This window comes from Pteropus medius, unplaced genomic scaffold, assembly GCF_902729225.1.
Source record: "Pteropus medius unplaced genomic scaffold, Ma_sr-lr_union100, whole genome shotgun sequence".
In the NCBI taxonomy this organism is placed as follows: Eukaryota; Metazoa; Chordata; class Mammalia; order Chiroptera; family Pteropodidae; genus Pteropus; species Pteropus medius.
In genome coordinates, this window is record NW_024349796.1 from 1,401,768 (window position 1) to 1,418,182 (window position 16,415).

Consider the following 16,415-nt stretch of genomic DNA (forward strand, 5'->3'; position numbering starts at 1 on the left):
GTTAAAGAGCTGACAATATAGCAAGTAAACAGCATAACCAAACTTTAGTGAAAGTGAAGAATGAGAGAGATAAATTAGGAACCAAAACACCACTATGACTTTTGTCCTTTTCCAAAACACCACGGGGTTCAATTTTGGAGACTCAGCAGATCAGAAGGGGCAAAGAAATCAAGGCCCGTGTTTTGACCAAGGCAAGGTGTTTAGTGCCCTGTCCACGGTATGCAGTACCCAAAAGTTTCACTCTCAAAGTAAAGGTGAACCAGAAAGAAAGAAGCCAGCCTCCTGGTGGCATGCAGGAAAGGCTGCCCTCACGCTGAGCCAAGGAGGAAAGAAGGAAGAAGAGTAGGAAAACAAAACAAAATGATACAAAACCCTGTCCCTGAGAAACTGTGACTACAGATAGGTCTCATGTGCATTTGCAAACTAGATTGTCAGTGTCTAGGTGGTCAAGGGGATCTAACTATGACTCAGTTTTAGGGGGTAGTTCCATCCTCCACCTGACAGAAACAAACATCTCCAATCTGGACGGAGGCACCTTTATCTCAGTCCAGAGTCTTAATAATTCTAAGTGCACAAGGAAACAAAACAGCAAGGTTTGAGCATAAAGATAAGTAATTAGAGTGACAAAACAAAAGCACACGGCAGAAGTGACATAGCAGGTTTGTGTGGCAAGAATATAATTTCCTATAAATAGTTTTGGAGCAACTAGACATCCGTATTAAAAAAAGCCTCTAAATTTTGGTCTCCCATTTATCTATTTCTGCTGTATTAATTACTTCAAGATATTAATTGAAAGACAAAATAATATGAGTTTTACAGTTAATATAGGAGATTGTCTCTATGAACTCAGGAGAAAGAAATATCTTAAATAAGACTCAAAAATCACAGATTATAAAGGAACAAGTGGATATATTTGATTATACTAAACTAATAACTTATCTTCATCAAAAATTACCATAATGAGAGTAAAAAGGCAAGAGTAGAGTTAAAGAAGATATTTTTGACACATAATAACCAACGGATTAGTATCCAAAGTCCTCAATAATAAATAAGGTAAATAGTTCAATAGAAAATGAAACAAGATAGGCACTTCATAAAACAGAAAACCTAGATGGCCGATAAACACATGAAAAGTTGCTAAACTTCATTAGTAATCAGAGAAATTAGAATTATGATAGATATAATATACTCAATAGGTTGGTTTAAAGAAATAAGTCTGATAATACTGTTTTAACGCTATGGAACAAAGGAGTGCTCTTACATGGCTAGAAAGGAGTGCTCTTACATGGCTAGAATTGGTGTCAATCCTGAAGTGACATTGTTGCCAATGAACAGTTCAATGTTGGTCTGACTCTTTTTTTCTTTGTAAATCACTCTCTCTCTCTGCAAACTTAGAAGATGTTATCTTTCCCTCGAAGTTTGAAGTCTGTGCTCCTGTGTACATCTTTTCTCATCAATTTTGCAGGAGACTTTGCATATTTTTTCCAGCTCAGGGAATTTTTAATTTATTATTTGTTTATTAAGTGTCTCTTCTGCCTCTGTTTCTTTTCCAATTCAGAAATACATGCTATTTCCATATTGGGTCTTTGGAATCTATCCTCCAAATGTCTTATATTTTCCCTTATGTTTTCTATTTCTTTTTAGTTTTTCTGACTATTTTGAAATGCTTTCTCTACTTCTAGGATATTAGTTCAAGTCTCAAACCGGAAGTAATTTTCTTTCAGCTCATCAACAAATTCTGGTTATGGTTTGGTTTTATTTTTTTGTTTCTGTTTCAAACTTTCTTAAGCATTCTTCAGTTTGCTCAAGTTATCATACTTCCTGGAAGTTCTGGTTAGTCTGGGCTCTGTTATGCATGTTTTTTTTTTCTTCATCTGTGTAGATGCTAGGTACCCCTAGTGACATTTCTTTTTCTGCCCATGGAGGTTTGGTTACCAAAAAAATGCAGGAGGTGACTGTCCTAAGAGGGTGAGATATACAGCTATGTTGTCTCTGAGGGCTAGAAATTTAGCAGTCCCCTGTGGAGGCACCAGCAGTAAGCCTTTCTGCTCTCTATTCTTTTTATAATTTCCTGATTTCAAAAGTACAGAAAACTTAGTCCACCTGTTCAGCTACTCCTCAACTACATGGAGGCAAGCGACACTAGGCATATATACCATGCCAAGCATTGCCCTGTCCACTCACGCATCTCTGGGGGTTTAAGCATATTTGCAGATGAACCACCATGTCCAAATCTCACCCTAGGACTTTTTCCCACCCTGGTCCCCAGGCTTTTATTCAGCCCAGAGGGAAACAAGCTTCATAATAACTCTTTTCCCCCCAAACTTCAAACCCCATTGCTCCGCTTGTATGTTCAATGTTCTATATTACTCTATATCTTTACGGTAGCTCAAAATAAAATAGTTAATTGAGTTTTTCATCAATTGGATTTCCATCAAAGGGTAAGGAAGATGATATTTATCTCATGGTGATATGGGAGCTGCCTGATGTCATGCCTGTCCTACAAGACAGGAATCATATTGTGCACCTGAAGACATCCACTAAAAATAGGCCCGTGGCTCTTCCTTTCCCAGACGTCAAGTTGATAGTTGAGAAAAACATTCCTCAACACGTTAATGTAAGTTTTATTTCTTGATTTTTTCCTTTTTATTATGGAACATTACAAACATATGTAAAAGTAGAAAAAATAATACAATGAACTTCAATGTCCTATCACTTAGCTTCATAAATTACCTACGCATGGCCAAACTTATTCCTTTTTATTTGAACTACTTTCCCACAAACACCGACAATAGATTATTTTGAAGCAAATGCCATATATTTAGTCATTTTATTCCCAAATATTTTGGTATGAATCTCTAAAGAATAACTTGAAAAATGATGATACCATTATTTTCTCAAATATTTTCTAAAATAATTTATAAGAAGTTATTAGTAATAATTACATATTCACTCTGTTTAAATTTTCCAAATTTACTCATATTATTTTTTTTACAGTTTGCTTGTTTCAACCAGAATCCAAACAAGGTCCATTTGTTGCATTTGGTTGATAAATTTCTTAAATCCTTTTTAAATCTGTAGATATCTTTCCATCCCTCTTTTTTGCCTTGTAATTTATTTATTGAAGATTCTGGACAGCTGGTGCCACACTTTCCCATTTTTTGGATTTTGCTGATTGCACGTTTGTAGTGTAACTTAAGACGTTTTTCTCTGCTTCTTTTAATCTGGTAGTAACATCTGGTGGCTTAATTGCATGCAGCTTTGATTTTTTTGTTTGTTTTAATAAGGCTCCATAGTAGCTGGAAGTCACCATAGTACATGGTGCCATATACTTCCATCAAGATTCACTTAATGACTGGTTATCGTTTTGGGATATCATAGCCGTTGGCGATCACTACGCAGGTCTATTATTTCATTCAAAGTTGCCATTCTACCATTATGACTCATTTATTAGCTGGAATATGTCTTTAAAGAAAACTTTTATCAACTATTTGGTTACACTGAGGTACAGTTTATATAGACAATCAAAATAGCTGATTCTTTTCCTATATTTATCAGTTTTCAAAATAAGGAATAGGTTTCTTAACATTCTCCTAAGGTGGTCAGTGAATTTTACTAATTTCTTTAGTATAATTATAAACTCACAAATTTAAATATTCTTTATATGTTTAAGTGAATTGTATTCGTTATTATTATTGATTGATGTTCATATTATTCCTTCTCAACCTAGCTGGACCCTTCTCAGGCTCCAGAGGTTTTTGCTATGACTCCAGTAGTTCTGAATACCTTTCAGACTCACCTTGTACATTTCTTGTTCAAGATTTAGAATCCACCATTTCTCCAAGAAATGCTAGTTCTTTTTAGTAGGAAATAGTGTTACAAAACTACAATCTGAGTTTTAGAGATGCCCATAGCCACTAGTCTGATCCTTGTTTTTAGAACTTTACAATGAACAGAGCAAGGAAAACAATTTAAGAGAAAATATATTGTTAATCAAATTGATATTCCCATTCAAATTTAAGATAACATGACTTTTACCAATTTTATTATATATTTTCTCACAGAAAAATTTTGTTCCTAACCACATTAACATAATTACTTATTTGCTTTATCCTATTATTTATACAACATATAACATATAAGATTTTTACACCATATTGTATTGTGCTACAGTATATTATAGTTTGTTACATTATAGTTTCAGAAAAACAATATGAAATATGATCATTGAAACAGCTCAAGATATTTTTTCTTTACAATTTTTTGTCCTTAGAATACATACCATTTGAAACATGCAGTTAAATTACTGTTTTAAAATTACTTGAAATAATTGCTTGTGCCAACAACTCTATACACAGCTAAGTTTATTTCTTTTATTTTTTAATTTATTATTTTTTTAATTTTAATCTTGTCTAATTATTATGTAAAACATTTAAATAGTTCCAAAATTAAATCTACAAAACAAAGTCTATTCTTTTATTCCTGTCTCTTACACCATTTCCTCCCTAACCTATAATTAACCTTTTGTTTTTGAGTTTTGATTTATGTTTCTGGTGTTGTGTTTCAATTCGTATCCTCTCACCCTTTCTTAAACAAATGGCAGGATGCTATACACATTTTTATATTCTTTGCTTATTTTATTTAATAATACATTCTGGAGATTATTATAAGCATTATATAGATATCATCTTTTTTTTAATTTTGATGAAAAAACACCTAACATATTTTACCATATTTATGATTTTTAAGTGTATAATTCAGTGGTACTTAAGTACATTCATTCACATTGTGGTGAAGGCAACCCTCACCACTCACAGAACTCTTTTTACTTTGCAAAATCAAAACTCTATACCTAAACAATAAAGAATCTTTTATCCTCCTCCAGCCCCTGGCAACCACCATCCGACTTTTTTTCTGTATGAATTTGACCACCCTAGACACCTCATATAAGCAGAATTATATGGTATCTGTCCCTTTGTGTCTTCACTTAGCATAATATCCTCAAGGTTCATTTATGTTGCAGCATGTGTCAAAATTTCTTTCCTTTTTAAGGCTGAATAATATTCCATTGTACATATATACCACATATACTTTATTATCCATCAATGGACACTTGAGTTGCTTTTGGCTATTGTGGCTATGAATATGGATTTACAGATATTCCATCTTCTTTTGGGGAGTTCCGTGGTGATTCATTTGTGTTGATAGACTATATTCAACTGGTCCCCTGTGGGTGGATATTTGAGCTATTTTCAACCTTTTCCAATTATAAATCATGTTTTAACAAATAGGCTGTGCATATGTGATTTCAAATTTTTTAATATATCTTTGGGATAGATTCTTAGAAGAGAGATTGATATGTAAATATATGTAAATGTATATAATATATATAATGAAATATTACTCAACTATAAAAAAAGAATGAAATCTTGTCATTTGTGACAACATGAATGAACCAAGAGGTCAATCCTGTCTGACATATTTCAGAGAGAGTGAAATGTTAAATGCTAAATGAAATAAGCCAGAGAAAAACAAATATCATGTTATTCCACTTATATGTGGAATCTGAAAAAAACAAATGAACGAACAAAATAGAACATGAACAGATTCATAGATGTAGAGAACAAATGTATGTAGAGAATAAACTGATGATTGCCAGAGGAGAGGGGGGTGGGGGATGGGTGAAAAAGGTGAAGGTAAATAAGAGGTACAAACTTCTATTTATAAAATAAGTAAGTCATGGAAACATAATGTTCAGCAGAGGAATATATCATAATAATTTGCCCGGTGACACATGATTTTCAGATTTATGGTGATTACATTGTAGGGTATATAAATTTCAAATCACTGTGTTGTATACCTGAAACTAATATAATATTGTATGTCAACTATACTTTAACAAAACTTTTTTGAAAACCATAAGACATTTGATATTCAGTTCATGATAGACTGACAAATGCACACATAGCATTTTTACTGTGCTTAGATTCTGTGTTCATTATGGCCAGTGACTCTGCTTCCTTCTTCAGAATACTGCTGTTAGTAGAGAAGTGAACTGCATTGATTTATTACAAGTAGAAGGATATAATTTGATAGCTGCTGGAACCTTAAATGGTGCAATCATCTTATGGAATTTTGTAACATCTACTGTCAAAGAACTGTAAGTTGCCTCTTTCCCTTAAGCAACATAAGTTATACTGCAGAAGAGCCAAGTAACACTCAATACTAAATAAGCGAACAAACAAACAAAAGCAATAAATAAAAGTGGTACTAACTGTCAAGGATGAGTTTCCTGGAGGTTATAATCATGAAGAGATTATGTTCTAAGTGTCTAAATCCCAGAATAATGGGAATAAGGTGAGCCTTAAGTGTTTGTATTCTCATGTGCTTTGACTTTTACTCTTCTCACTCTAGTACATGCTTCATGTGTGATCTTGTCCAAACTCATAACTTCAACAAATACTTAAAATATATAATAATTTTAAACTCTAATCTCCTCAGAGCTTCAAACATATATATCTGGCAATTATCATCTGGATTGCCACTAAGACCCTTAAAGCCTCACATTCCCAAACCTTTGTCTTGGCCTAACTCCCCCCAAACATCTCCTCTTCCTGTATTTCCAGTGACACCACCATCTACTCAGTCAAATGGTTAGAGGCATCCCAGATGGGTTCTTCTTCTCGTTCATCACTCCAACACATCCAATTAATTATAGGTCAATGCTAACAAGTGTGTGGCATTTGCAATTCTAAATCTCAATTAGATTTTCTCCATACCATGGCCAAAAATGTTACCCTGCCCCTGACATCCATTCTTAAATGTCCTTATTGTTGGTTGTAAAGGAAATCATGTAACATTATATTATTTGCTATGGATGGATTGCAAATAATAAGCTCTCCACAGTTGTGCAGTGGAGCTAGAAAGGAAGGGCCTTGTGTGAATACCGATGTCAAAAGATTTTGTAATACTGTATTTTGAGGTACAAAGTGATCAAGAACCTTGATGAATGAATAACAATAAAATCAAATCTAAGAATTTTGAGGAAGGGAAGAGGTATAAAGAAGGGTAGAAGAGAGTGGGAGAGGACAAGGGAAAAGACAATAATGCCAAAGAAATCTCTGCTTCTCTAGTTGCAGTGCCTTATTTATGTCTGCCTGGTCTACCTGGCTGGTTCCATGCCCCTTTCCAATCTAGATCTGACTCTTTACTTTTAACTAACTTTTGAGAGGATGTGCCCCTTTGTTGTTTGGATCCTGGATTTATTCTTATTTTAACCTCTAGTTGAAGTAGATGTTTCTGCAGATCCCTCCCTCTGTACCTCAGCCCATGTTATCTTGGTCCCTACTCCCAGAATTCCTGTCATCCTTCTGTTTCTTCTCTTCAACCCTTGCCCTGAGGCTTTTCTCACAGACTGTGTACTTGTCATTTGATACCTTTACCAATAAATACTGCACAATTTCTCACCCTTTTATTAATATAGTTCTCACACTGTAGATGTCAGCTTGTGCATGATGTACTACTAAGGGAAATCGGATAGACAAAGAAAGCAAAGATCATAGTCCTGATGACACAGCCTAAAGCAGGGGAAGCCCCTCTGAGAATATTTCCAATTTAAAGATGAAGATCCTCCTTGTTGAAGTGCTAGGTGTTTTGCCAAGGGATGCACGCAAATTCAACCTCCAATCACAGAAAAATGACTGACTATAATGGGTCATATATAGTGCCTTCCTTATAAGAAGATGATTATATAAAACAATTGATTTAGAATAACTGGGGTGTTTTGCAAAACATAATTTAGAGTCTTAGGCCCAGCTTTAACATTTCTAAAGTAAAAGATGGTTTCCATATTCATGGCGTAGGTCAGTTTTAGCTCCAGTGGACTACTAATTCCTACCATATTCATAGCAGAGGCCATCTCTACCTCTGCCTCAAACTTTGCCTAAGATCCCTTCATCAGTCAGGAGAAATAGCTCTTCTTTCTTGTGCAAAGCTTTTTTGGGTCCAAAATAAAAATTTTTTCTTGCTAAGTAATAATCCATTTCACCACATGCTCATCTGCAGAGCAGAAATACCTAAAAAGTTTGAATTCAACAGACTCATCTTTTGAACTTGGTTCACCCCCCCACCCCCAGGAGATTCCTTCATCACTCATCAGTCTAAATTAGCAAAGGTGATTAAACAAAACAAAACAAAAAAGGAACATCTTGTACAATGTCTATTTGCTATAAGGAATGTTTAGTGTGTCATTAAGTGTCAAGCATGAAGGGCCGGTGCAGGTGATTAGGAATTATCACTGTGCTCCCAGGAAACTGCCTAGGAAGGTGTTTGGCTCTTCGGAATCTGGGTCAATGGAAGGCTCGAGTGACAAGAGTAGTGTGATCACTGAATTACTTGCCTGTCTTCTCCACTCAGTTCTAAGTTCCTTGATGGCGGTAACCATATTTTATTCAAATTTGCCACTCCACTTATTTAAAGAGTGGAATTTTATTCTTTAAACTGTATGAAACCTCCAGGAGGTTATATAAGCCCACTCTCTGACTTATAAGTAGGAAGGGAGACCAGTTAGTTGAATTAAAAGACACTAAATGATCATGCCGTTATACAGCGCCTTATTAAGGATGTGTTCAAACTCTACACCTCTTGGTTTTCTCTTCATGTTTGATGATATCAGTATTTTAGGAGTTGATTGGCTCTGCAAGTGATATATAAGTAATGTAAGTTACCTAATTTGTAAATGTATGCCTCTTTCCAGGTACAGACCTGAAGACTGCTTCACTGTAGACCTTGACTTGGATCCCAAACGCTTTAGAATTAATGACATACTATTCCTCTTTCGTACCCCTGAATGTGCAAGGTAACTCAGTACTTACTGATCAAGAAATACTGTTTGGGTCTTACGTGGGTGATACAAAAAGAGTTCTCCTCATTCCAGCATTGAGGAAGGTATAACTGAAATAAAGAAATAAGTTGGGTAGACTGTTTGGTTTCAGCTTTCTTCCCTGTCACTGTCTTTTATAGGTAGGTGGTCCCCAGGTATCTAATTTGCTGTATTGGGGTCTAATTTCCCTTACTCTGTCAGTCTCACAGCACCCTGAGATGGAAAATGCTCAGTTGACCACACTTGTACCCAAAATCAAAGTCTGAGCACTGATGTGAAGCAGAAGGAAGGACTTGCAGGGCCAATAAGAAAGATCATATGGCAACAGGTCTCATATGACATCCACTAAAACTGAGTAATCTCCATCCATTTCTTAGAGAGCAGGAGATTGTTATTTAAATATTTAAGAAAAGGTATTTTTTCTCCTTGTATTTGCTTGAGAGTTCTGATTTTCAGTCAATTGGCCATGATAAATACATCTCTGGTGAGAAATAAAAAGCTTCTATGCTAGTTTTGGGTCACCCAGCAATGAGACAGACTATAACACCTTCTCTATCCCTTGACTTGAAGTTTCCTTATTCTAAGACTATTTTGAGGACCTGTTTCCGTATATGTTTGCCCCAGAACCCAAAGCCACTTTTCAGCTCATTCTAGCAGAGCACCACAGAGTCAGGACCTGGCCAGAACTGGCAACTGTAGAGCGAAAGTTAGCCACGTTACTCAGGATCCCCACCACACTCCTACCACTCCAGTATCAGAGCCTCTGGGATTAAATCTAGCCTTAGCAGTAGGACAAGACAGATTTTTATTTCTCAGATTCAGGCAGCAATAAATCTTAATTCCTGAGGTTCCCCAACAGACTCCACCAATACCAGACAGATGAACATTCGTTACACAAAATATAAGGTGTGTTTTGTTTTATAAGTGTGTAATTCAGTATTTACAGATAATGAAAGAAGTCATCAACTGAAATTAAAACAGAAGAGCACTCTTTGAGTATGATAGAATATCTTAACTTTTCCTCTTTGGGCTTCCTCCCTCTTTTTGTAGGCGATCAAGTCAGGATTCCGTATGTTCTTCATCCCAATGTGATTCTAGTAAAGGTCCACAGAGTAGCAAGGTAAGCAAGAAACGGGGAGAATATGTACCCAATGTTGGTTCAAAAATAATGATTTGTTGCATTTGAGCCCCTCCTTTGATAGAAGGTAAAGGTGAAAAAATCTTGTGTATGCGTGAATGTAAAACTTTTTGTTATCCCAAAAAACAATGTCTAAAATGTTTTCATCCTTTTCCTCTATTTTTGAAGGCTTTCATTTCTGCAAATAATCAATACATAATCGTGAATAAAACAAATTACATATGTTACTTTTACATTTGTAAAATAATAAAGTAATTTTAGACTATTTCTTCTGCTAAAAAGTATTATGCACATTTCACAGAGGGGAAAGACAACACATGTAATGCAGTGGTTTTCAAACTGTGTTCTCAGTTCCAATTTTACATATTTTTACACGTTACATTTCTAGTTAGAATTTTGTTTAAAGGGAAGTTTTCACTGCAAAAATTATTCTAACACCACTAGCCTTGTGGAAAGAATAAACTTATAAAGGTAAGAGTCAGACAGACTTGAACTTGAAACCAAGTACTCTATATATTATCTGGTTAGTTTTAGAGACAGCACCTAATCTCTAAGTGTCTGTTTCCTCATCAGTAAACAGTAAGTGATAAGCCTAACTTGCATGTTTGTTAACAGAATTTGAAATAATAAATGCCAAGATCTTGGTGTACATTAGGCATTTAATTGTTTCATTAGGCTACACCCAAATGACTAGGAAAATATCGTGTTATAGATACTCTATTTATGAGCATGAACATCTCTGCAAAACAATTGTCAAAGAATTAATTCAAAAATAACTTTAAAATCAACTTAGAAATATTAATTTAACTATCCGAAGATTCCACTGATCCAGTATACCTCATTTCCTTACAATGTCATAAAAATATTTTCTCTTTTTCTCCCTTAATTCAGGGAAGCAAACAGAGTGTACATGACAGTGAGGTTAAAGGTCAGTATGAAATCACCTCTCTCTCTTCCTTATCATAAAACAATTCCTTTGCAATAGGGAGGTTACATGATAGAATACTCTTAATGAATGTATATTCTTTTTTGTGACTTTTGAGGTGTAGGGTTCAGCAGTCTAAGAGGCAGAATTTGTTATGATGATGCCCTTTTAAAAACTAATTCTAGATTTTAAAAATCCAAAATATTATTGAGCTTCTTAATCTCCAGCCTATTTTCCCAAAATTCATACTAAATTCATAAGCTATTCTGTATGTGTAAGACTTAAACTAGTTGTATATATAGTTTCAGCTGTTATGTATAGTGCAGAGGCTTTCAACAGGAATGAAAATAAGCTCTTTAGATTTCTCCAGTGATATGAGATTCTTCGTGTTAATGCTTGTTTTATTCTCTGCCCAGACTGAAATGCTCTGAGATTTTAAAAAATTCTAGGAAAAAGATTGTATGGTTTTTGCTGTTTTCCTACCTCCCTCCTCCTTTGCATTCTATAAAATTTCAAATTTCAAGTATTACAAACACCATGGTAGCTCATTAATTTTCCAACGGGTGAGCAAATAGATGCCATGATGGGAGAGCAACAGCCAATGAGCAAAAGGTTTCCTGAAGACACCAACCTAACAGATACCCAGCCACCTATCCTTGCCACCGCACATGAAGATGGACACCTCCGCTTGTGGACTATCGAGGTGATAAGGCCCGTTACTAACCTGTAGTAGCAAAGGGTGGGAAAGAGAAAAAGGATTATTAAATGAAACTTAACCTTTTAAAGTTCCATATAGCATCCAATTTTAGTATGTTGAAACCTTCTAGCCAAATTGTTGGTTCTGTAGCTTGCTCACTGAAAATGCTAGTCAAACTTCACAGTAGGCCGGTTTTGTAGCTCAAAAGATCAAATCATCAAAATTGCAAAGTTAACTATTTCATATCTTTCTTTTCTTTAAATTGAGCTATGGTACATGCCACTAAATATTTTATTGGACAAATATTAAAGGATATTAATGATGCATTATAGTAACATAATATAACACTGAAAAATTAAGTACACATGAATTTTTAGTTATCCAAACTATGAGAAGAAGTTATTACATTGTGATGAGTGTCCTTAAACATTTTACAGTGAAAATATAACTTTCAGTTACCAGAATAACTTGGGGTGGAACTTGGGGTGGAACTTGGGTGGAGTCTGAATTGGGAGTTTAGAAGATGATGGAAAGAAGGATCTTGAGTAGATTGGTGATGATGACGATGAAATCCTTTGTGAAGCAAAGGAGGTGGTGTCACTTGTAAGGAGGTGGTGTCACTTGTAAGGCTCCTTTCTGGAGGGAAACGCAGAAAGTAGCAACAGTTTTGTATGCTAGATGGTGGGATCCAACAACAGAGCATGATGGCTGTCTGCTAGGTAAAACCTCCAAGTCTATCAGTGGATCATAGCTTATTAGAGGAAAACTCTTAGTTGAAAAATATAAAATACTGTAACAATAATGTTCCCTGAGATGATCTTGGTATTGGAACAATGCCTTTTTTTCTGATAGAGAGATAAAAGACTGAGATAGGAAGAGAAAAGATTATATGCAAGTAAATCTCAGGAAATGAGTAGCAGATTCAAATTCTTTCTTCTCAAGCTTGGATGTTCGTTCTCTGAGACAGGCAATGCCTGTGGGAGTCCTTCCCAGAGGTGACATATTAAGCGCTGAAAAGCAATTTGCTAAATTTGAATCTCCTACAATCTCTAATCTTGCACCAGTATTTAAAACCAGATATTTCTAAAAAGGCAAATGCTACATTCCTATTTAAAACAAGTGAGATACACTCAAACCTGAAAAGAATGTTTGTTTAAAAGGAGGATATATAACTGGAAAAGAAATATGAGGAATTTCATGAACGGGTCATGAGAAGTACAAAAAAAACAAAACAAAAACAAAAAACACCAAGTGTAGGGATGATCTGTAATCATTAGAGTCTAGATGTTTATCCTTAATAGTTGCCTACACCTTTATGAATATTTAATTCAGGAAAAGAAATTCCTATAGATTGTTTCAAATTATTTTTATTACAAAGAAGAGAATCATGTTTTAGTAGTAGAGATAATTCTTTAGATTATTTATAGAGAATCTCAATTCCAATATGAATATTTTATAGAGTTTATTATCATAATTTATTCAGGGAAGACTACTGAAAGATATGCTACCTTTTACAAAGCATTCTGCCATTTCTCTGACATCTCTGCATGTTGACTCCTGTGCCAGGATTCTACTGACGGGAAATGTGGGTAAGTCATCATTATCCTCAGGTAGTCAGCCACGGCTGTCGTAACTTACATGGTGTAAAAATGGATGTAGGAAAATACATGGCATTTATTAATACAAAAGAATAAGAGAGATCCTCAAACACTAGAGAGTGTTATGAATAGCTCACTGAATAAATAGAACAATGAACGAATATCAGAAGAACCTATTTAATTCCTAGCTCTTTCCTTAAAGCAATAATTCTATCTTTTCCAGCCTTAAATTGGGTACAGAACTGTTCATATTTTACCTTGCATATTGGAAAGAATGTAAACTTTTCATTTTTAATCTTGAAAGGGTTATGTGGCATTAATTTTCATTGTTAAAGGGAGTAGTGAAATAAACTAGCAAAGAAAGGGATCATTTGTTCCCAATAGGGGACTTTATTTTATATTTATTGTTATAACTAATATAGTTGGCCTTCTTTCATGTAACACTATTCTTTCTCTTTTGATGCTTCCTACTTCGTTTCTTCTATCTTTTGAATTAAACATAAATTTCTCTTTTCATCTCATACTTTTAAAGGTTATCTGTATGAATGCACGTGCGTGTGTAAATGCAATTTTTAATTTTACTAGTGTTTACCTTTGGTTTGAAAAAAATCCAATTTGTTAGAATTTAGACAGAAACAGCATCTTTTCAGTTAAACAGAAAACAACCCACTTTACCTTTCTTTCTGTTTTCTACACCCACCCTTTCACTTATCATTTGCTAATGTAATCTTGAGATGTGTATCCAGGTACTGCTAGTACATTAATAATTAAATTCTACATCTTCTCTTTTAAGAACATTTTTTTTATTTCAAAAGTTTTTTTTTTTTTTACAAAATTTACAATAAATCATGTTTTACCAACAATTATTTGAGTCTTCTGGAGATTATAGAAAATAATTGTTTGTATTTACATTCAGTATTATCAGTGGATTTACAACATTTATTTAAGGTTATCTTTATTTTATCTAGTTTTATTGCCCACCACCAGTCCTTTTATACTCTGATATTCTTATTCTTGACTTCTTACTTTTACTTATCTGTCAGTCTCCACAGTTTCTATAAATATCGTTTCTGTTTATAGCAGAATAGTAGAGAAATCTAAGATCATGCAAATTTTGTTAAAATAGCTTGCATATTTTTGCTGTAACTTTACCTAGTATGGGGTAAGACTTTCTAACAGAATACGTAGAACTGAAATTTGAAACTGTACAGAGAATTCCCAGAATGCCCTTCTGTTGGAATTATCTCTCTTTGCCTCTGCCCAGAACATTTTACTGTTATATAATTGATCTACTTCTTAAGATTTGTAGTTTTTGCTGTGATATAGAAAAATAGAGCAGGGGCAATTTGAGATCCAATCCAGCCTCATCTATATTATAAATAAAAGAAGCTTCTTCTAGATTTCAGCCTTTGACTTCCTTTTTCTGCGCTTCAGTAGATGTTTTTAAAAAACATTCTATGAGGTTGGTATTTAGTGACTATTTAAATCAGGCATCCTCAGATATCATTTGTTATTGCTTTTTTGTTGTTAAGCAGGCTTTATTTTTTAGATTAGTTTTAGAGTCATGGAAAAATTGAGCAGAAATTACAGAGACTTTCCATATACACCATGCCCATACTACCCCACACACAACATCCTGCACCAGAGTGGTACATTTGTTACAATCAATGAACCTACATTGACATGTCATTATAACCCAAAGTCAATAGTTTACTTTAGGGTTCACTCTTGGAATTGTACATTCTATGGTTCTTAATAAATGTATGCTGACATGTATCTACCATTACAGTATCATAGGATAGTTTAATACCTTAAAAATCCTCTGTGCTCAGCCTATTCATCCTCCCTCCCCACTAACCCCTAGCAATCATTGCTCTTTTACTATCTTCATCATTTCTAGAATGTCGTATGATTGGAATCATACAGTATATACCCTTTTTGTATTGGCTTCTTTCTCTTGTAATATGCACTTAAGATTCCTCCATGTCTTTTCATGGCTTGTTAGCTCATTTCTTTTCAGAGCTAAATAATGTTCCATTGTCTGGATTTACCACAGTGTGTTTATCCATTCACTTATTAAAGGCCACCTTGTTTGCTTTCAAATTTTGGCAAGAATAAATAAAGCCTTTATAAACACACACAGGTTTTTGTGTGAATGTAAGTTTTCAACTCTTTTGGGTAAATACTAAAGACAGTAATTGCTAAATCATAGGATAAGAGTATGTGTAGTTTCATGAGAAACTGCCAAACTGTCTTCCTAAGTGGCTGTATCATTATCCATTTCTACCAACAATGAATGACAGTTCTTAATGCTCCACATCCTTACTGGCATTTGATGTTCTCAGTGTTTTAGATTTTGGCCATTCTAATAGGTGTATACTGGTAGTATCTTACTGTGGTGTTAATTTGCATTTCTCTAATGACATAAGATGTGGAGCATCTTTTCATATGCTTATTATCATCTGTGTAACTTCTTTGGTAAAGTTTCTGCTCAGATCCTTTGCTCATTATTTAATAAACTCATTTTCTTATTGTTGAGTTTTAAAAGTTCTTTGTATATTTGGATAACAGTCCTTTAACAGATGTCTTTTGCAAGTATTTTCTCACATTCTATGGCTTGTCTGCTTGTTTCAGTGTCTTTTGTACATCAGAAGTTTTTAATTTTAAATATTCTAAATTTCTCTTGAGATTTCTTTTTTGACCTATATTTAGAAGTATGTTGATTAATCTCCAAGTATCTTGAGATTTTCAAGTTAAGTTTTTATTATTGATTTCTAATTTAACTCCATTGTTCCTTTTCCTATATTGAGAACATAAATTTTATAATTTCTTTTATTTTAAATGTGTTAAGCTATAATTTATGGCTCAGAATGTGGTCTATCTTGATGAATATTGTATGAGAGCTTTAAAAAATTGTATATTCTGCAGTTGTTGGATAAAGTAGTCTATAGATGCCAATTATATCAAAGTGATTGGTGGTACTATTGAGTTCAACTACATCTTTACTGATTTTCTTCTGGCTAGGTCTGTCCAGTTCTGATACAGGGGTGTTGAAGTCTTCAGCTATAAAAGTAGATTCATCTATTTCTCCTTGCAGATCTAATAGTTTTTACCTCAAGTATCTTGATGTGCTGAGACTAGGCATAGACATGTTAAGGACCAGTATGTCTTCTAGG

General features: G+C 34.3%; 1 protein-coding gene across 1 annotated transcript in view; it reads left to right on the forward strand.

Annotated features, from left to right (window-relative positions):
• Positions 1-16,415, forward strand: part of WDR64 (WD repeat domain 64) — a 113,553-nt gene that overhangs the window by 75,751 nt on the left and 21,387 nt on the right. Inside the window, exons 16-22 of the mRNA XM_039883209.1 lie at positions 2,441-2,617; positions 6,030-6,160; positions 8,756-8,857; positions 9,932-10,001; positions 10,911-10,947; positions 11,520-11,647; positions 13,125-13,230. Of these exons, the coding sequence (XP_039739143.1) occupies positions 2,441-2,617; positions 6,030-6,160; positions 8,756-8,857; positions 9,932-10,001; positions 10,911-10,947; positions 11,520-11,647; positions 13,125-13,230 (751 nt within the window). The remainder of the gene's footprint in view (positions 1-2,440; positions 2,618-6,029; positions 6,161-8,755; positions 8,858-9,931; positions 10,002-10,910; positions 10,948-11,519; positions 11,648-13,124; positions 13,231-16,415) is intronic.